We start from the raw sequence: 22,637 nt of genomic DNA on the forward strand, positions 1-22,637 counted from the left end.
ACCCAAAACAGAGAAAGGGTGAGCAGTATGCAATATGCAACTGATGCATTAGAATGTTTACCTCTTTGTCTTTGCTGTATTTACTTTGATGCAGTTTCTTGTACTTGTGCAATCGCAGCATGTTGTGAAGTTCTTCCCTGGAAAGAGAAAGCTCCTCCCCTTCTTCTCCATCCTCATCTGTTGCTGACTCACTATCACTGGAGTCATCACTCAGGAGAATACTCTGCCAAGAACAAGGTTAATTCTAGTTTGATATAACACTGGTTATAACCATCAGATAAATATGAGCTCATGAATTGCATTTGCTAGTCTATAAGTGCTACAGGAGAACACAGCACATTTTACATATATTAGAAAAATTGAAACACTGAATATCATCTCTCAACAAGATTGCTTGTGTACCTGAGAAGTAGAAATGTCTGTAAGAGTAAAGAACCAGACATACTGTCATGTTACAAGCCTCTGAAACTCCTAATACTTCTCTCTGTGATTCATAGATTCTTTCCATGCTTTTTATCACTTATCTGTATCTGGCCACATAAATAATGCTACAATTTCAAATGAACTACACACAGATGGAAATGATTGCAGATGAAGGCTTAGAAACTTTAGAATATCACTCTCAAGTCTATTAAGGAAAGAACATATGGTAGTAAGTTTTGTTAGCAGCTTCCATATTTTTCTGAACTCATTCAGATTTCTGCATATACATGAGACAATAATCCAACAGAAGCACCAGTAAGAACGTGTAGCTTTCATAACAACAGCCAAACCTTACCTTCAGCCATTTCCTACTTTTCTTCAATTTGGAAAAATTATATAGATTCCCTTTTTCTGTTTTTGGCTCTATGTAAAGAAGATACAAAGAGTAAAACATTACTGTGAAAACAATAAAAATGCTCTAAGCTAGTGGTTCTCAATCTTCCTCAGTATGAGAACCCCTTATTAACATCAAAAATGTTTGCAGACCCCCATGATAGTTCTAATACAAACAAAATAGTATCCATTGTTTTAAAAACTTGATACCCTCCCTCATATGTGCAGGTTACACTGTAGGTCTAACAAGAGGAGGAGGAGGAGGAAATTGGATTTATACCCCACCCTTCGCTAGCCAAAGGAGTCTCAGAGTGGCTTACAAATCTCCTTTCCCTTCACCCTCCTTTTCCTTCTCCAAGATATCCACTAAGAAAAAAGTGCTGCTAGGTCCATATACGTGGCTGCAGGAAAATCTGGGAAACGATTACCATCCAATGTAAAGCAAAGTTCATTGTGAAGCACACTTACCAGACTGCAATACTCCATTGAGTGAATGTGTGTTTAACATTCCAGAACTTCCTGCTCCAGAAGACTCTCCAAGCAATGAACTTGCAGGCTCTTCTTTAACTTGTATCAAGGAACCCCCAGGCTGAGGCAACAAAGGATTGTCTTCCAGTCCATCTTCACTTTCATCACTACAATAAATTGTAAAAATATGAAAACAATAAAAGCACAAAGCTCTGTCAAAACAAATACTAATTTAGCAACAGTAGTATACAAAACATAGTTGCAGAGATCAGCTGACTTCAATCTTGTCTTTTTTTAAAAAAAATCACTAAAATTCCTACATACTTTATATTTACAAAGCAAGAGAGTGCATGAAGGCTCTTAGCACTTAACACGTATTAGCTATGACTTAACAGTTGTGAAGTAGTCTTGAATATGCACTTTTGCTTCAGAACATAAGAAATGGATTACAGCAAGGCCCATCCAGTTCAGCATTTTTTGCAAAAATCCAAATAACCATCAGGCACTAGGCCAGGGGCTCACAAAATTGTTACATAGGCCAGATTGGTCCTTGGTTGCAGCTAAGCAGTTTGCATATGCTCCAGTCCCTGACATTACCTAATGAAACTATGGGTCAACATGGGGATAAAACTACAGTCTACCTTACAAGGCTGCTGTAAAGATTAACTTGTAAAGTGTCCTTGTACATTTGAAATGTACTGTACAAAGCAAATAATCATGGCTGTTGTGATCAGGGATGTCTACCTACTGAAGCATTCTTACTATTTTCACAGGTAGCTGCATTACAGATTACATTTATATGAACTTACTATTTTCACAGGCAGCTGCATTACAGATTACATTTATATGAACTGATTATTCAATTATTAACAAAAGTCCATTACTCCTTTACTAAGAGGAAGCCCAAAGAGCCTGAGTCTGCTCAGATACTCAGAAACTTCTCTGAGTGCTGTTGAGTTGTCTGTTTTTAAAAATGTTTTTATTGTATTTTATTGTTTTATCATATGCTGTACTCCACCCTGACCCCTACAGGGAATGGGCGGAATAGAAGTATACTAAAATTAAAAATAAATAAATAAAGATACTATGAAGAGAAAGGGATGGGTTCTGGGGCTCAAGGTTCTGGGGGTAGAAGCTGCTGGGGTGGGGATGGGAACAAGGGGTCACAACAACCTCCTCCATTAAAGTACAACAGCTTGGCCTAACTGTCCAGGGACTCTGACTGGATCTGCAAAGACCATGTAATAGGCGTGGCTCAGGAGCTGACACCCCACACCCTTTCCCAAATGCAACCCCAAAAGTAGAACTGGTGGAATGTGCCCTGTTCTGTGAAGGAAGAAGAGTTGGATTTATATCCTGCCCTTCACTTGAGTCTCAGGGCGTTTTCGCACTGACCTTTTAGTGGCGCGACCACCCTCTTCACACCGGAGGATCTGCGCAGATTTCGCACAAGAAGCGCCGGAGCACCCAAAAGAGCCGGCGACTTCCGTCGCGAAACCCGCTCAAACGGAAACCGCCAAGAAGCAGGAAAACGTTTGAGCGGCTTTTGCGACGGAAGTCGCTGGCTCTTTTGGGTGCTCCGGCACTTCTTGTGCGAAATCCGCGCAGATCCTACGGTGTGAAGAGGGTGGTCGCGCCACTAAAAGGTCAGTGTGAAAACGCCCTCAGTGTGGCTTACAATCTCCTTCCCTTCCCCTCCCCACAACAAACACCCTGTGAGGTAGGTGGAGTTGAGAGAGCTATGAGAGAATTGCTTTTGAGAAAACAGATTTGAGGGAACTATGACTGACCCAGGGTCACCCAGCTGGCTGCATGTGAAGAAATGGGGACTCAAAACTGGTTCTCCAGATTAAAGTCCACCACTCCTAATTGCTACACCAAACTGATCCAGCCAGCAAAAGAAGTTCAATACTATTCTCTTCCCACCCCCAAGGTCTTAAACAAGGGTTTCAGATTTCTCCCTCAACATAGGTGCAACATCTTGCATATCCTATTCCCTGCATAAGTTCAGCTATTCTTCATGGTAACTTTCTAACTGGATCCATTTATTATATTTCATTCTATACCTTTGTAAACAGGACAGGCCCTAGGGCGCATGGCTCCCTAGGCAGACTTGTGGCCCACCCACCCCCCCGCAGCACCCTGCCCCCCCCTCTGCCGTGACTCTTCCTCCCTCCCTTCCTCACCAGGTCTATTTCTATGCCTGGGAATGGGAGGTCGAGCACCGTGCTCCCAGGCTATCTAATGGCACCCCCACCAATCAGCTGATTGGCGGGTAAGACCACACTGGAGGCTCCCAGTTCCTACACTGGCCCTCTCACGTGCTCACTGTCAGTGCCGGGTTGAAGAGGCAGGCCAGCAGCAGCGGGAAGGACCAGTGACCCATTGAAAAAGCGGCTGCCGCTGCTGCCTCCTCCCCACTTCCTCCCCAATCCTTTTTTTGAGTGAAGAAAATCCTGTTTTGTGAAGCATTTCACTCATTCCAAAAATACAGCATGCTAAAGTCTGAGGACTTTCTCAATATGTCCAATGAAAAATCTGGGAAATCTGCAGGAGCACTGAAGTTAAAGAACTCTTATACTGTAGATATATAAAATATTTTCAAATTTTTTGTTGTTTAAATAATTTTGGCAACAATTAATACACTATGAGATGTTTAATAATAATATAATAAAAGATTTCAGGTTTTCACGGCTGGTAACATCATTAGGGTTTGTAGAATCTTTCGGGATCAAGTGCCGTGTTCTACTGGAGAAAGTTTTCCTTCCAGACGTTTCGTTCTCAGCTGCGGAGAACATCCTCAGTGGCGTTGCAGCCGGAGCAGGCGCTCAGACCTTCTTGGCTGCTTGATGCACAGCAGCCAAGAAGGTCTGAGCGCCTGCTCCAGCTGCAACGCCACTGAGGATGTTCTCCGCAGCTGAGAACGAAACGTCTGGAAGGAAAACTTTCTCCAGTAGAACACGGCACTTGATCCCGAAAGATTCTACAAACCCTAATAATATAATAGTTTAGTGTTTTCAGTAATACAAAGTTTAGCTTGACATCCAAACTGCCTGGCAGTCCTGCCTATCATGTGTCGCTAGTAGTTTCTGTCCAAATAATACTCTTTTGTTATTAAAGAATTTATTTTCTACCTTCACCTTTTATTTTTCTTACCTCCTAGATAGCAGAAAATTAAAGATGCATATGCTACAGCCGCAATGCAGCAGTCTTTTTCAAGTATTGGGTATATCTGTCATCTTTCTTATTGAAAAAGAAGTTGTGTTGCCAATCTCCAGTTAGGGTAAGGGGATCCCCTGGTTTGGAGGCTCTCCTCCCCACTTCAGGATTAGTAGACAGTGGGGGTGGGATTGAATGTTCACTGGGCACTCTATTATATCCTATGGAGACTGGAATGCAGAATCAATCTGTGGGTATCTGGGCCTCTTGGGTGTCTCTTGGTGTCTGTTTTTAGAGGTAAAGGCACCAAATTTTCAGCATAGCATCTGGTGCTTCTACCCCCTTCCCCAATTTCAAAAGGATTGGACCAGGAGTCCAACTCTATGAGCCCCAAAAGAAGGTGCCCCCATCCTCCATTATTTCCAGTAAAGGAAAGACATTTAAAAGGAATGTGGCCCCTTTAAATGTGATTATCAGAACTCCCTTTGGTGTTCAACTGTGCTTGTCACAATCTTGCCCCTGGCTCCACCCCCAAAATCTCTTGGCTCCATCCCCAAAGTCCCTAGATATTTCCTGAGTCAGACCTAGCAACCCTAAAATGAATATATTTATATTTTAAATTCCACAGATATGCCACATAGTACAGTTTGATATGCTAGGTTATAAATAATGGATTCCATGCTAATAAATCAGTAAAACTGTTTAGGTTTGATAGGGAAAATATTGCATGTATTTCAATTTTCCCTGAAATTTCAGCTTACCCTCCCTCCCTCCTTTTTCGTCCTTCTGTAAACCTAGAAATAAAACACTTTTTTCCTTTGTAAATGGACATTTAGTTTGTTTGGAAGTTTTATCAGGGGAGTCCAACTATCATATGCCCTTGACCAAAGAACAGCCCACTCCTTCTATCTGGGATGGTTGTCCTCTTCCACCAAGTGTGCAGCTTCAGGAGGGATGCACATGAAGCGGTAAGGGAGATAGGGGACACTCACCTAATCAACCAGATCAGACAAATCAACTCTGGCATTCAATGGGGTGACAGATCGCCCTCACATCTTCCTTTGTATTCCCAAGACCAAATAAGACGATGTTTTCATACCTGGATACACTCCTATTGAAGATGGTAGAAGTCTGCCGTAGAAAGTGGTCCAATCGCAGAGCTTTTTCCAGATACTGCAGATATAGAGGTGTTGCCAGCTCTGTGCAGTTGCCATCTTCTCTGGCACCCAGCTCTGAGGCCATAGAACAAGACTCTCCTCATTCACAGAGACCTCTTAACGCACAGCTGTCATAAAAAGGAATGATGGGTCATTTAGGATCATCACATCCATGCACAGGATTTTTTATTTTTTTTCAATTTGATCAAGTAATGAAGTCACAGGACACAGTTTTTTCATTTGGTCACTCAGAAGCAGAAGCATTAGATTTTTATTTATTTATTTGTCAGTAAGTCACAGCTGACATGCTGACTCTATAGGATTTTCAAGGCAAGAGACATTCAGAGGTGGCTTGCCATTGTGTGTCTCTGTGTTGCAACCAGGGACTTCCTTGGTGGTCTCCCATCCAAATGCTAACCAGGGCCAACCCTGCACAGCTTACAAGAGGTGATGAGATAAGACTAGCCTAGGCTATCCAGGTCAGGGCTAACATGAGATTTAAAAAAAAAAAAAAGGTAAAGGTAGTCCCCTGTGCAAGCACCAGTCGTTTTCAACTCTGGGGTGATGTTGCATCATGAAGTTTTCATGGCAGACTTTTTTTACGGGGTGGTTTGCCATTGCCTTCCCCAGTCATCTACACTTTCCCCCCCAGCAAGCTGGGTACTCATGAGATACTTGTTAAAACAATTGTTTTGGCACCTAGGGATTTGATTTTCCCTTAGCCCAACCTATCGGTCAGAAAAGAAACTAAAAGCACAAGTGACTGACTAAATACAACAAAATTCAAATAGCTGGCAAGAAATGTAGTTGGTTTTATTTTTTTGTAAAATGTCTAGGAGATCTTTTTATGAAAACAATAATTCCTATGAGGCTCACAACTACAAAACAAATAATTATTTAAAACCAGGATAATGGTAAAACCCAAAGAGGACATTATTCAAAGACATTCCAAAATAAGTACGATTTCAACTGATCAAGAAGGCCTGTAAAGGTGCTAGGGAAGGGAGTTCCACAGTCTAGGAGCACCTGCCATAGCATCCTTTGTTCATATTCCCAAATGCACCCATGAAAGTGCAGGTTCCCACAGAACAAGAGCCACAGAGCCCCCTCCCCCCAAGCAACTTAGAACATGGACAGGAGTATTGGGGTGGAGGCAGGTAGTCTCCCATACAAATACTAACCAGAGCTCAAGACATTAAGGGATTTAAAGGCCAAAACTACTACTTTTTATTTTATTTATTTCAGTAGATTTATAGGCCACCCTTTCCCATAGTGGGCTCAGGGCGGCTTCCAACATAATAAAACAATTGTACAGGCGATTCAGACAGCAATCATGCTGCCGCATTCTGCACCAGCTGGAGCTTCTGGATCAGCCTCAAGGGCAAACCTGCGTAGAACGAGTTACAGTAGTCTAGCCTGGAAGTGACTGTTGCATGGATCACTGTAGCTAAGTCCTGGGGGACCAGATAGGGCACTAGTTGTCTGGCCTGCCAAAGAAGGTAAAAGGCAGACTGTGCAACAGCTGTGACCTGGACATACATAGAAAGGGTGGCATCCAGTATCACACCCAAGATCCTCACCTTCTGAGCTGGCACAAGAGATGCGCCATCCAGAGTGGGGAGCTGGATGCCTGATCTCAGCCTTCCACAACCTATGTACAGAACCTCCGTCTTAGTTGGATTAAGCTTCAGCTGGCTCAGTTGCAGCCAATTGGCCACTACTTCCAGCGCTCTGGTTAGATGGTCTGGGTGGCAGTCCATCAGCAGAAAGAGCAGGGTGTCATCTGCATACTGGTGACAACCCAGCACAAAACCTCTGGCAATCTGGGCAAGGGGGCACATATAGATGTTAAATATCATTGGTGAGAGAATGGCTCCGTGCGGTACACCACACTCTAGTGGGTGATGCAGGAAGGTCTGTTCGCCGATCGCCACCCTTTGTCCCCGACCACAGAGGAAGGAGGGAAATCACTGTAAGGCAGCCCCCTGGACTCCAATGTCGACAAGGCGGTGGGTCATTAGATCATAGTCGACTGTGTCAAACGCTGCTGAAAGATCTAAAAGTAAAAGCAGCGCTGACCCACCTTGATCCAGATACCTTTTAAGATCATCTGTGAGGGCGACCAGAGCAGTCTCCATCCCATGACCAGGACGGAAGCCAGACTGGAAGGGATCAAGGACAGATGTATCTTCTAGGAAAGCTTGAAACTGCTCCACCACTGCTTTCTCAATTATCTTGCCCAGAAATGGTAAATTTGAGACTGGGTGATAATTGTCTAGGACCAGTGGGTCCAGAGATAGCTTCTTCAGAAGCCTCTTTAAACTTAGCTGGAAATACCCCTGATAACAGGGATAGATTAACAATCTCAGCTAAGGGCCTTTGAACAGGACCCAGAAACAAAATAGTTTGCACAACAAGGGTTTGAAGTATTAATTCCAACAAGCCTCAATTACCATTTGGAGTGCCACATCTGGTTAAGATTGCCAGATGGCCTTTGAAAGCAGTTGAATCTGGGTATTACCCAGTCATGTGTAATGGCGGACAGGACTGTTTTTTGAAGAACAGCTGAAAACGGTGTTGCTTCATTTTGTGGTTCGTAGGGTTGCCCGAAGTAGTGGTTTGGTTTGGATTGTGTTTTCTCATTTTCCCAAACAATTCATGGTTGGTTGGTTCATTTGGTTCTGGAAGGTGCAGAATGGCCCCCAAGTGGGCTAGAGACACAAACGTGCAGCAAACTCTTCAGCAGACTCTGCCTACTTTGCAAGTTTGGCGTGAATTGGATTTTTGGGGATTGAGCTATAGCCCCCCAAAGTGGGTTCCCCCAGTAAACTGTTCTCCTAGGAGCTGGAGAAAGAAAGGGAAGCTGCCCTGCAGCTTCCAGATGGTTTCACCCCCAGGAAGCTTGGAAACTGACTATATGATGCAGCTCCTCTTCAGGCCCCTGCCCTTCTGGTCAGTTTCATGTGAAACTGATCAGAAGCCACAGGATGCCAGGGAGAGCGGAGTTGGTGTCTAGTAGTCAGTTGTACTGAAAACTAAAGTGCACATGCTGGCACTAGGCTGTCTGGAAAAACAAAGCAAGCATGAACCAAATGACATGCCAAGAAAAAAAACCAGTTTGTTTCATGTACGGTGTGGCAGGATCAGATGAACCAGTTTGGAATTAATCACGAATTGGCCATTTTTAGCACAAATCATGATTTGTGGTTCAGTTCATGCTTATCCCTATTCAGGACAGAAAAATGGAAATACTCCTTATTTAACAAGTTATTAAATTGTGAAATTTGCTGCCAGTGGATGTAGTGACCATGAGCATGGAGTTAAGAGAGTCATGGAGGAGATGCCTTCAGTGACTAGCCATGGTGACTGAAGGAAAAGACAGGTTGCTTACCTGTAACTGTAGATCTTCGAGTGGTCATCTGTGCATTCACACTCATGGGATAGAGCGCCCGCGCTGATCCCCAAATCGGTACCTAAAAAGCCCAGGAATTTTTTGCACTCGGCACCAGTGGGCATGCGCAGGTGTCCCAGTACACATGCTCACCAGAGCCAGCACGAGGATCCCGCCAGTTCCTTCCTGACTGCTGGAAGCCCCTAACATAGGGAGACCATCAGTGAGGAAGGAGGGCAGGTAGTGTGAATGCACAGATGACCACTCAAAGATCTATAGTTCCAGGTAAGCAACCTATCTTCTTCGTGGTCTCTGTGCTTCACACTCATGGGAGATTAGCAAGCAAGACATACCTGGAGGTGGGAAGATGGTCAACCAGAAGAGACAGCTTGCAACACCACAGCTCCCAGACGAGTCCTCTGCTGAGCATGCACATCCAGAGCGTAATGCTTCATGAAAACATGAGGAGAGGACCAAGTGGTGGCCTTGCACATGTCTGTCAAGGAAACACCCTTCAGGAACGCCACCGATGTCGCCATCGCTCTAGTAGAGTGTCCATGAATGGGTCCAGGCAACGGCTTCTTCGCCAGCAAGTAGCACAGTTTAATAGTCTCAGTAAACCAAGCTGCTGAGATGAAATTTTCGAACCCAATCTAGGAGCAGCATAGGAAACAAAAAGATGCTGGTCCTGACGAAAACTCTTAGAAGGACTTAAGTAAAAAAGTAATGCACGCTTAACATCCAAAGCGTGCCACCACGTTCCTTGTCCGAGGAAGGCGTGGGATAAAACGTAGGTAACCAAACGTCCAAATTAAGATGAAACTGGGAAACCACTTTAGTGTGATTGCCACCAAAAATGCAGTCTTCCAGGATAGAAGCTGTAGGGAACAGGTTGCCATTGGTTCAAAGGGGCGCCGAGTCAACCTGTCCAATACTAACGGCAAATCCCACAACTGTGGAGGTGATCTAGATGGAGGATGCAATCTGACCAGTCCCTTGAGAAATTGCTTTGAATGAGGATGAGCAAAAACTGAATGCCCCTCAACAGATTCACGGTACGATGATATTGCTGATAAGTAAACTTTAACAGAAGAAAAGGAAAGTCCAGCATCCACCAAGGACAACAGAAAATCACCGGTAGGCCCACCTTTTGGGGTGAGACTGTAGGGTCAGTGAAAAACCGAAGAAACGTCCCCCACTTCCTGTCACAGGAAGCACGGGTAGACAACTTTCTACTGTTCAGAAAGACGTGTTGGACTCTGCTTGAAAATTCGCAGGGTCGATGAACCACACCGTCAGCTTCAGGTGAGGTACGTTGTGATGAAACACATGCCCTTCCTGGGCCGAAAGAAGGTCCGGTTCCACCGGGAACTGATAAAAAACTCCCCTCACTAAATGAAGCAAAATTGGGAACCAGTTTTGTTGAGGCCACCACGGTGTGACTAGAATGCACCTTGGTTTCTCTCTCACTATTTTGTTGACAACTTTTGTCAGCAGTGGAAGAGGTAGAAATAGATACAGGAACCAACCGTTCCACGGGAACATTAGGCCATCTCCCAAGGACGCTGGATCCGTTCCTCCCCTGGTGCAGAACAGGGGACACTTCCGATTCAAGGCTGTGGTGAAAACATCCACCTGAGGATACCCCCAGAGCTGGAACACAGGTTGAAGGAAGCGCCACTCCATCTCCCATTCGTGTGGAGATGCTGCTCCTCTGCTCAACGAATCCGCCTGCAGATTGAGTACTCCTGGAGGCTGCGCAGCCTTCACATAAATGCCGTGCTCTAGGCATTCCATCCACAGTTCTATTGCTAGCGCACAGAGTCTTTGGGAGACTGTCCCGCCCTGCCTGTTGACATAACAAAGGGCTGTAGTCCGTCAACAAAGCCACAGCCTTCCTCGCCACCAAAGGACGACAGGACCAAAGAGCTAAATGAATCACCAACAGTTCGAGATAGTTTATATGGCAACGAATCACACACAGAGAATCCATGTGAGCACCCAGCCCCATAAGGACGCATCTGTGGTGATCGTAACTGTCGTCACAGGGAGATGGAAGGGAGCTCCCTGACAGATGTTGTCTCTGGATGTCCACCAGTCCAGGGCCCGAAGGATTGATGATGGAATCGTAAACCTCTTCCGAGGTGAGTCCCACAAAGGCCGAAACTTCCTGAGGAACCAAAGTTGAAGCCCCCTCATGTGCAGTTTCGCGAACAACAGCACACTGGTAGTCGCTGCCATCAACCCCAGCATCCGCTGCAGCTGTTGTGCTGTGCCCCATTTCCTGCTTTGAAAAAGACGGATAAGATTGACAATGTCCATCGCTCTCTGCTGAGGCAGAAAGGCACGATGAAGGTTTGTGTCCAGCAAAGCCCCGATAAACTGAACTGTCCTTGATGGTATCAGATGGGACTTTTTCATGTTGACTTGCAGACCTAAGATGTGAAGAAGACGAAGAGTGATTGCAATATGTCCGGATAGACATTCTTCTGAATCCGGCACAAGGAGCCAGTCATGGATATATGGAAAAACGACTATGCCTTGGATGTGCAGCTACAACACTCATCATCTTGGTAAACACCTGTGGCGCAGTACACAGGCCGAATGGAAGGGGTTTGAACTGAAAATGGTTGGAGCCTATCGCAAACCCGAAGAAATGCCTGTAAGATGGATGTATGCTGATATGGAAGTAGTCATCCTTGAGATCCAACATTGCCATCCAGTCCCCTTGGTTGATGAGGGGAAGGATTATTTGCAGAGTAGACATCCTGAATTTCTGGTACATGATAAACTTGTTCAGATTTCGAAGGTCCATAATCGGTCTCAATCCCCCATCCCATTTGGGGACCAGGAAATAACGAGAATAGAACCCGCCCCCCCATTCTGGCTGTTACCGGAACCGGTTCTATGGCTTGTTTCTGCAAGAGGTTGCTGACTTCCTCTAGCAGAGGGAGGGAAGAAAGTGTGGTAAGAATCACTGACTGAGTCGGAACCTGAACAAAGTCTATCTTGTAGCCTTCTGCAATGATGGAGAGGACCCATCTGTCTGTGGAGATGGACTCTCAAGCCGGTAGATGGTGATGGAGGCGGATGTGAGAAGAAAGAGGGGCGGTGATGTATGCGGCAGAAAAGTCAAAGGCCCTGCTTCTGCTGGTGAGAGCCCTTAGATTTGCTGGTGTTCGCAGAAGCAAACCTAGACTTGTTTCCCCTATAAGGAGATCTACTCTCCGGGTGTGAAGAGCGAGGTCTCCAGCATTGGTCAGGGGAAAATTTCTGATAAGGCCTCTTGGGCCAAGATTTGTGCCACTACTTAGGCTTGCCAGCCCTAGTAGATGCAGGAACACCAAGATTCCTTGAGGTCTTTATACTTTTGTCCATTTCTTGAACGACATTATCAGTGGTGGAACTAAAAACACCTTCACCCTCGAAGGGAAGATCTTCAACATAGGCCCTGGTGTCAGGCTGAAGAGCTGTAGACCGTAGCCAAGAGTGATGGCGCAGGGAGACAGCAGAAGTGAGGGTCTTGGCAGAGACATCCACCATGTGCTTTGACACAGCCAGCTGTTGTTTGGCCACGGCAAATTCCTCTCTTTGCAGCTTCTTCAGCGAAGCCCGCTTCTCCTCACTCAGGGATGACATCAACAGTGTGAGCTGTTCCCAAATCGCATTCTGGTAGCGAGCCATACACGTAGCGTAGTTTGAGATTTTTACTCCCAAAGCTCCTGCTGAGTAGAATCGTCTGCCAGCATTGTCAATTTTCTTGCCCTCTTTATCAGGTGTGTAAGAATGGGTCTTACGCGCCTTTGAAGATGAAGAAACCACCACAGAATTGGGTTTCGGGTGGAAAAACAAAAACTCAGCACCAGCCTCCTGAACACGGTACATGTGGTCCAGGCGACGTGTCAAGATCGGTGTGGACGCCGGCTTTGCCCAGGGCTCCTTCACAGCCTGCAGAATAACTTTAGTCACTGGAAGGGCCACAGCCGTCGATGTATCCCTCTGCATTATGTTGAAGACAGTATCATCGATGACTGGCTGTGGTAGAACTACTGGAAGGGAGAGAGACTGTGCTATCCGCTTCACCAGATCCCCATAAGACTTGAGATCTTCCGAGGGGGGTATGGAAAGGTCCTCAGCAATATGTGAATCTGGAGAAGGTTCCGCTGCTCCATCCAGATCATCGGTACCGACCTCGGAGTTCGATGTCGAAGACTCCCTTCTCGCAGAGTGTTCGGATAGTATCGGGGTCGAAGCACGTTCAGACGACCAAAGTGATACTGATGGATGAGCTTGCAGGTCCCCAGACTGCTCCCTGCATCTCTCAGGGGGAATCACACCGATGCCGAAGGTGCACGACAAGTGGCAGAGTGATGTGAAACCTTTGATAAGTGCGAGGCTTCCGAGCGCTGGTCCCATTTCGGCAACTCACGGGGAGGGTACCATGGGTATGGCGATGGATACAGGTATGGCCCATAAGAGCAAGGCCACTGATGTTGATCCCACATTGGAGGTGGCGGGAAACATCGCATCACAGCATTCAACTCGTGCTCTCTCCATCCTGCAGTAGTAGGTGGAAGTGGCCTACTAAAGGTTCACTCGGCGCCGAAGCCTCGACTTCCGAAACCCAACCACTGTTGCTCCGACAACGCGTCCCCGACCTGGATGAATGAATCCGTTGCGTTAGATCGATCTCCTGCTCCTATCCCGAAAGATGGAGCGGCTGCGGGCCACAGCTTCTCAATATCGAAGGACTTCGGGGATTGGGAGAAGCCAGAATCTTCCAAGGTGGAGCGACTTCCACCGACTCCATCGAAACATCCCGAGAGGGAGAAGAAGTGCGGGAAAGTCTGTCCTTTTTCCCGCTTCTCCTTCGATTTAGGTTTCTTTGGGAGGGACGATCGGGTCCCCGAATCGTCCCGGCATTTCTTGGTTGATGTGGGCACCACTAACCCTTCAGAGGGTCGTTTTGTGGGTTGACCTCGCTCCGTCGGCATACCCGTCTGCACTGGCGACGATGGATCAACCAATGTCGAAACCAGAGCCTGGGTAGCATCCCCCATCGATACCGACAGGCCCGTTGCCATTTTCAGCAGATGAAAAGCTGACTCGACTAAAGCCGCCGATAGCCTTGCTGCCTGGTTTTTTCAGGTTTGTTTCAAAAACCTCGAACAATGTGGGCACGAGTCCACACGGTGTCCCTCGCTCAGGCACAACAAGCAGAGGGAGTGACTGTCAGGGGGTGCGATCTTGCTGCCACACTTCAAACAACATTTGAAGAACCCCCAACGCCTTTCCACAGGACCGGAACCCACGAAGGAAGGGGGAAATAAAGCCCCGAGGGGCAAAGTCCAACACAAAGTTCTTTTTTTTTTTTTTACAACTACTAACTATTTTAACTGGAGAAAACAAAAAAATGGGCAAATGGAGAAAAATCCAAAGGATTACCAGGCACCGACCGGAGCAATCAAAAGAAGATCCTTTCAACACGGCGGTCAAGAAGGAACTGGTGGGATCCTCGCACTGGTTCCAGTGAGCATGCGTACTGGGACGTCTGCGCATGCCCACTGGTGCCGAGCGCGAAAAAATCCCAGGCTTTTTAGGTACCAATTCGGTGATCAGTGTGGGCGCTCTATCCCATGAGTGTGAAGCACAGAGACCACGAAGAAGATCGTTCAGAGACAGCAAACCTCTGAATACCAGTGCTAGGAAGCAACATTAGGGAAGGCCTTGACTTCTGTGCTGTTTGTTGACTCTTCAGGGTAACTTGTTGGATTGTGAAACAAGCAACTTTACTAGATGGACCACTGTCCAGCAGGGCTCTTCTTATGTGGAAGTCCCATTGCTACTGCATTACATCAGCAGCCGCCAACTGAGAAACTACGCAAGCCTGTCCCTAATGTGGGAAAATTCAAATTCTAGAAAATAAACATTTGAAGTTAGGAGACAGGGGTTAGCCTGATTTTTATTTAGAAAATGAATATGCTGCCTTTCTAGGGACCTGCTCTTTTAGATTCCATCATTCCACATAAAGCCTTGGGCCAGTGCCAGCACAACTGGTGGATGTATAATGTTGCTGTTTCTTCTGCATTAAAATACTGTTTACTATAGATATCATAACATTCACCACTGACATTAATTTCAAAGGCTGTTTACATAACACCCCAAATAGCTAAAGACTATAACTAAAACATTATTTGATCAAAAAGTCATAAGTCTTTACATATGCCACATAAGAAGATTCTTAGCAGGAATTGTAATCTGGAGATAGAACTAATGTTTGGCATTTACAAAGGCATAATTTTAACCTCAGATACCCGTTTTATGAAAAGTATAACAGTTGAGAAAAATCTCTGTTTGCATCCCTGAGGGCATGCAGCCATGTACGAGTTTATTCATTGTTTTTTTAAGCTTTATGTTCTCAGGAACCCTAGGATTCTTTGTAAGCTTCCTAGAACCGCTGGATTACAAGGCTAGCAATGGGAAGCAACCCCCGCTATTGATCTTCCCATGTAATGTGCAGCCGCATAAGTGATATCAGTGTTCTAGGTAGGATATACTTGAGGTTTATGTGATGCAAGCCCAAATGTAATTTAAAAAACCCCCCACCAGAACACAATTCATATAATATCTTTAATTAAGACCAACCAAATGACACATTAACAGCTCATGAGTGCAGGGGCGTAGCTAGGGCTTTGGGGGCCCGGGGCCCAAGATTTATGTGGGCCCCCCTACGTGTGTGCACGCCACCGGAAACAGGAAGTGACGCCACTTCCAGCGATGTCACTTCCGGTGACATCATGCCACCGCCGGAAACAGGAAGTGACATCACTTCCTGTGACATCATTTCCCCCGTGCCACCTGCCGGAAACGGGAAGTGATTCCTGAAAACTTATACTCTGGAACTTTTGTTGATCTCTGAGGAGCCGGTGGACTTTGACCTAGGAGTAATCCAAGTAAAGTTAAGCCATTTTTCAAAAAAAACGGGGCCCAGAAGTATTTAACAGCACTGTGCCAACAGCAGCCATGCCAGCACATTACCTATCATTTCCCCAGGTGATCCAGGTTACTTTTTAAAATCTTCTTGGGGACTTCTCCGTGGCTGCAGAAGTTCTGTACCGATGTTACCTGGAACGCTTTGAAAGGAAGGCCAGGATCACGCACAATCGCTATTGCGGGGGTGGCCGAACTTGCTTAATGTAAGAGCCACACAGAATAAATGTCAGATGTTTGAAAGCCACAAGGAAGGAAGGAAGACAGACAGACAGACGATTTATATTCTGCCCTCCACTCTGAGTCTCAGAGTGGCTCACAATCTCCTTTATCTTCCTCCCCCACAACAAACACCCTGTGAGATAGGTGGCACTGAGAGAGCTCTCCCAGAAGCTGCCCTTTCAAGGACAATTGCTACGAGAGCTGTGGCTGACCCAAGGCCATTCCAGCAGATGCAAGTGGAGGCGTGAGGAATCAAACCTGGTTCTCCCAGATAAGAGTCTGCACACTTAACCACTACAATGGGAGGGAGGAAGGAAATGGATGGGGAGGGAGGGAGAAGTGGAAAGAAATATACTTTAACTTTAAATGCACTCTCCAAGTCACCAGCTAGCTTGGCAAAGTGATTTAAAGAGACAAATGCCTTCTCCAAGCCAGCTACAGGGCAGTGGGGATTTCAAGAAACCTGGACTGGCCACAAAAACAAAAGCTCTGTGTTAGAAACTGCGTTCTCATGGGGAATTTGCAACCTCGAGTGACAGACATGTCCATTCACAACCAATTTTAGATCCAAAACCTTCAGGAGTAACTCAAGAGAGTTTTGAGAGCCACACGATATGTGTGAAAGAGGCACATGTGGCTCCCGAGCAGCAGTTTGGCCACCCCTGTGCTACTGGTAACCCCCAGGTCCTTGAACTCAAACTGCACTCCCCAACAGGCTGTGGCACAGTGGAGCAGTCCCCTCTACTCCAAAGCAATTTGGGGCCAGTCTCCATCAGCCTGACCTACCTCAAAGGGTTGCTGTGAGGACACAACACAGCTCCTTAGCTGAGATCAAAGTGCACTGGACAGAGGAGCAGATCAACACAGCAGGCAGGGGACCCCTCCACCCCCAGCCCCCGGGGCTGTGGCGGCACGGAGGCCATTGGGCGTGGGGAGAGCCAAACTCACTTAATGAAAGAGCCACATAAAGTAAACATCCGATGTTTGAGAGTTGCAAGACATGCGCATCAGGGGAAGGAAGGAAGGAATCACAGAATCCTAGAGTTGGAAGGGACCTCTAGGGTCATCTAGTCCAACCCCCTGCACAATGCAGGAAACTCACAAACACCTCCCCCTAAATTCACAGGATCTTCATTGCTGTCAGATGGCCATCTAGACTCTGTTTAAAAACCTCCAAGGAAGGAGAGCCCACCACCTCCCGAGGAAGATGGGGAAGGAGAGGTGGGAAGAAAGCAACTTTAACTTTAAATGCATTCTCCAATCTGCCAGCTGACTTGGCTTGGAGAAGCGATTTAAAGAGAGAAATGCCTTCTCCAAACCACCCAGTGGGGACTTTGCAAGCCTCACCAGATGTGTAAAAAAGCCACATGTGGCCCCCGGGTCGCGGTTCGGCCCCCCAGCTCCCCGCCAAGTCCTCCCCTCGGCTGCGCCCTCCTCAGCTGACCTGCGGTGTCCCAGAGGGAGATGTGGTGCGGCCCCCACTGATTGAGGAAGAAGGCGCCGCCGACCGTGCCCTGGAAGCGGCGCTCCATGTAGCGGTGCAGCAGCGACGTCTTGCCCACGTTCATGTCGCCCAGCAGCACCACCTTGCCGTCGGGCTTCATGCCGCCCCGAGAGGGACTCAGGCAGGCAGCCCGGGACGCTCGAGGGCCCCTTTCGCCCTCCTCCTCCTCCTTCCTGGCGGCCGGAAAGGGAAAGAGCCGGGCGGGCCCTCCGGAGACCTCCTCGCTGCCCGAGGACTCCAGCTGGGAAGTTGGGCGAGTGGAGACATCCGGAAGGCGCCTGGCGGACGAGGCGGGGCGGTGGGAGGGGAGAGGCGGCAGAGGTGCGCTGCCCTGGCCGCTCTGAAGTTGCGAAGCTGCCCCCATCGACGCCGCCCACCAGTCCCCAGGAGCCCGGACGGAACGAGCGGCCTCCAGCGACCAGCGCGTGGGCGGGGAAGGCGGCGAGTGCAGCCGGCTTCTGAGGGGCCCCCAAGGGGCCCCCCCCAGACCTGGGGCGATCCGCTCCCCCCGCCCCCCCCCTTTCTACGCCACTGCATGAGTGTTTGAGTTCACAAGAACTCTTCCTCAGCCTGGATGTTACAAAATAACAAAGGACGACAAGTTCAGACTTTTCAGGTCATGATTTTAAAAAATACTGAAGTTGGTTCACAGCTCCTACTTGCACTTCCTAGTTCCTTATTCATGAACACAAACACAAGTACTCAGGAGACTTAAAAACATTAGCATCCAGACTTTGGACCACCACATATTATACACTCCTAACATTTAGGGGCATCTGTCCTGCAAGGGGACCAATCCTGTTTTCTGGTCCAAAGCCCCATTACTGCACTAACTGCTCCAAAGTGGGGTGCCTCTAAGACAAATGCAGATTCAGAAATAGGAGACTATACCCCAAAATAATCTTTGGACTGCCCTGAGTTGCACATTCACAGAATCTGAGGGCTGCTTCCTATAAAAGGACATGCACTTGTGGCCTGGTCTAAACACTGGTTCTGGCATTAAGTGCTTCTGTTAGGGGTGCCTTCAAGAAGCTTATAAGATTATATTATGTAGATAGTTTGAACAGCGAACTGGAACAGCTGCATGCCCTCTGTACCTCAAAATGAGGCTTGGATGATCACACGTAGAAATTGGGGATGCATGATTCATGGTGATCTAAAGATTATTTTGGGGTATAGCTTTCCCCCAGTTTCTTCATCTGTATTTTGTTCTGGAAGCAACCCACTACGGAGCAGTTAATAAAAAAAAACTTGGGCTTTGAACCAGGGCATATGCCTATGCACAAATTTGTGGTCTATGCACAAATGTTTCCTACATGCAGGAAGTATGAAAACTAGTAGTTCAAGGAAATCATGTAATTTGATTCTAAAGCAGACAGAAATGAAATTTGGAGTTCTTGTGCAATTTGGTGCAATTTGGTGCAATTCACAGACATTAGAGATGACTGCTATACAGGACATGATAGACCATCAAAACTAATGTATGATGTAAAGCACTGCTTCCCAAACTGAAAGTCCCAACTCCAAAGCAGGGTGTGATCTGTGAAAGTGGGTCATTGCCTTTTAATTTTTTTTTATTTGGGCATGTCTGTTGTTTTAAACTGGATCACCTACCAGGTATATTTGTATGTATGGGTCACCATATCTTGGGTTAGTAAAAAAGACCAGGGACTTGAGATCTCTCCTATCCTGTATGGACTTATAATTCCCTTGAAAAGCAAGGTTAGCAGCTTGCAGGTACTGCTTAACATAGTAGTCACCACAGAAAAAACAGGCAGCTGCTGTGGCTTGGAGGGCTTTCATCCAGTTTCAGTTGGTGTACCAGCTGTGCCTGATCCTGGTTTAGTTTAATCTAACCATAGTGATACATACCCATACCTTAGTTTAATCTAGCCATAGTGATACATACCTATAGTTACACCTAGACTGGACTATGACAATGTGCTCTGCATAGGGCTACCTTTGAAGAGCATTCAGAGACTGCAGCTAGTGCAGAATTCTGTGGCTAGACTGCTGATTGGAGCCAGCTACCAGGGTCATGCAAGCCCAATATTACACTGGCTTCTGAACCCAATTCAAGGTGTTGGTTTTAATCTTTACAGCCTACATGCTTGGGATTCGGGTATCTGAAGGACATCTTCTCCCATACATTCCTGTCCAAGAACTAGGATCACAGGGAGAGGCTCACTTGACTGTCCCACAGACCAAAGGAACTCATCTGGTGGTTACATGGGAGACAACTGAAGACTGTTTTATCCATGATGGCACTTTATTAGATTTCTGCCTGGCAGCAGTTTTAAATTATTGTTTTTAGCTAATTTCAGGTACAAAGTCTACAAGAACAGTCCGGTGGGGGGGGGGGGGGGAAGCAGCAATTCAGGTTCACCTCTAGTGCTAATAACAAGGCTAGCATGCAGAGGTTTCTTTTAAAACAAAGAAGAGAGGTAGGATGCTTTTCATCATGTCCAACATATATTTCCCTCCCCTTACTCCTCTTTGTTATTTCTATGATCAGTTTTAGCTGATCCTAATAACATAAGCCTGCAATTCATGGCTATTTGAGAGCATGGGGGCTTGGTTGAAGAAAATATTGGATTTATATCCTGCCCTCCACTCCAAAGAGTCTCAGAGCGGCTCACAATCTCCTTTACCTTCCTCCCCCACAACAGACACCCTGTGAGATGGGTGGGGCTGGAGAGGGCTCTCACAGCAGCTGCCCTTTCAAGGACAACCTCTGCCAGAGCTATGGCTGACCCAAGGCCATGCTAGCAGGTGCAAATGGAGGAGCGGGGAATCAAACCCGGTTCTCCCAGATAAGAGTCCGCACACTTAACCACTACACCAAACTGGCTCTTGAGTGGGACAATAACCTCAAATTCTGAGAGAACTGTAGCCATGCAGTGAGAGACACTTTGGGAGCACAGGCCATCGCTTCAGGTTTCCATGACACGCAAACACCCTACTTCTCCCCTGCTGGTAAGAATGCTGCTTCTTGAAACAAAAGTATGTACTAATAGCAAAGAACAAAAATGAATACAAGACTTAAATCTAGCCCCCCCCCGCCCAAATCAGAAATTTAAAATTATTCGGTTTTAAACAATTTTATTGATAACATATGGTAATAATTTCCATTAATAACTTATTTTCATCTATCCCATATGCTTCTTTCTAATCACCTCTCCCCCCGTTACTTGACCCCCGCCAGTGTTATTTACTCAAAATACTAACATTAAAAGGTACCCTTAATTCCTAAGAACTAAAATTAGTATTCTTCTTTCTTCTAAAGTTTAATCATTATCAAAAATTGTACAATGTCCTTTTACTTTCCACTTGTCTTCTACATAACTTCTAAATTTTTTCCACTCCCTTTTAAAATCTTCTAAATCATAGTCTCTTAAAGTTCTTGTTAATTTGTCATCTCACTCCATGTCATAACTTTTACAATCCAATCCCATTTATCTGGTATTTTTTCTTGCTTCCATAACTGCACATATAGTTTCCTAGCAGCTGAAAGCAAATACCAAATTATAGTTCTATCTTCTTTTGGAAATTTTTCCATTTCTAATCCCAACAGAAAAGTCTCTGCAGCTTTCTTGAATTCATATCCCAAACAGATGTGCTAGAACAGGGGTGTCAAACTTATGGCCCACAGCCACAACTGGCCCACCTAGGGCTATAAGCCCCATGGTTCTTTTCTCCTCCCTCCTTCATCTCCTGCCCTCACCCTTTGAAGCTCCAAGGCTGCCACAGTTCTCAGCTCCTTCAGCCTTATCTTTGCCTGCTTCAGCAGGAAGCTCTTCTGGGCTTGCAGAGCTGCAAAGAAACTGCAGAATGGATTTAGAATTAAGGGTGTTGAGACTTTAATGGAAAATCCATTCTGTGTTTTCCTTGCAACTTAGTCTGTGCTGCAATGTATTTCAATGGTGTAGAGCTCAAGTAGTTTCACTTTCCAGTGTTTGAATGTCCGGTTTGCTTGCTGGAGTTGTCTCCTTCCAAATAAAGGGTTGGTGTTTTGAGCCAGCTTGTCTCTGCGAAATGGACCTAAGAACTGGTGCCTAGTGAGTACTCTAGTCCGGGAACCCATAGTGAAAGGCGGATATGACACTGGAGAGCCATTGCCAATCTGAGTACACCGCAGGTGGGGGTGGGGAGGAGAAGCTTGCAACGCCTAGCCATTTCATGTTTCCCTAGCCTCAAAGCATTTTATATTTTTAGTTTCTGCTGTGATTCTTGTGCTTTTTCTTGATGTTTTATTTTTTAAAATTATATTGCCAAATACCACTATTCCCCCACCTTTCCAATTTAAACAAAATATTGCTAGAGTTTTAAGCATGTTTGTGTTTTAAGTTAAAAATAGCACATTTAATTGTGTATATCCGTATTCTTTATAAAGTTTATCTCTCTGTTACTTAGCATTATGTTATATGACACGTGGCCCAGACCCACAAAGTCCTAATTATTTCAGATCTGGCTCTCATAACAAATGAGTTCAACATCCCTTTCCTAGAAGGAATACAAGCAGCAAAGGGAAGCAGCTCCCTATGGTCCTCATCCCTAGCACTAATATTCACAGGGTTAATGCCTCTCAACTTGAAGGTTCCATTTAATCATTGTGGGAAACACCCACTGATGGATTCATCCTCCATTAATTTTTCTAAATCCATTTTAAAGCCAACTAAAGCAGCAATCACTGTATCCCATGGCAAGATATTCTACAAGCTTAGTTTTGACTGAAGTCGTACTTCCATTTGGCTGTCCTAAAGCTATTGCCCATCAACTTCACTGGGTACTCAAGAGTTTCAAACTCCTCAACATTTCTTCACACAGAAGATATGCCATAACCCAACGATCACTTTGGTTGCCCTTCCTTGCACCTCTTCCAGCATTATTTTATTTAGTTACGTTATATTTATATCCCACCCATTCCATA

At 46.1% G+C, this 22,637-nt stretch overlaps 1 protein-coding gene across 1 annotated transcript in view; it reads right to left on the reverse strand.

Annotated features, from left to right (window-relative positions):
• The window catches only part of INO80 (INO80 complex ATPase subunit), a 135,776-nt gene that overhangs the window by 99,379 nt on the left and 13,760 nt on the right, over positions 1 to 22,637 (reverse strand). The window contains exons 2-5 of the mRNA XM_060263311.1: positions 5,543 to 5,728; positions 1,285 to 1,451; positions 779 to 846; positions 62 to 223 (exon numbers count right to left, since the gene is read on the reverse strand). Of these exons, the coding sequence (XP_060119294.1) occupies positions 62 to 223; positions 779 to 846; positions 1,285 to 1,451; positions 5,543 to 5,685 (540 nt within the window). The 5' untranslated portion in view covers positions 5,686 to 5,728. The remainder of the gene's footprint in view (positions 1 to 61; positions 224 to 778; positions 847 to 1,284; positions 1,452 to 5,542; positions 5,729 to 22,637) is intronic.

The sequence above is a fragment of the Heteronotia binoei genome, chromosome 21, assembly GCF_032191835.1.
Source record: "Heteronotia binoei isolate CCM8104 ecotype False Entrance Well chromosome 21, APGP_CSIRO_Hbin_v1, whole genome shotgun sequence".
NCBI lineage: Eukaryota > Metazoa > Chordata > Lepidosauria > Squamata > Gekkonidae > Heteronotia > Heteronotia binoei.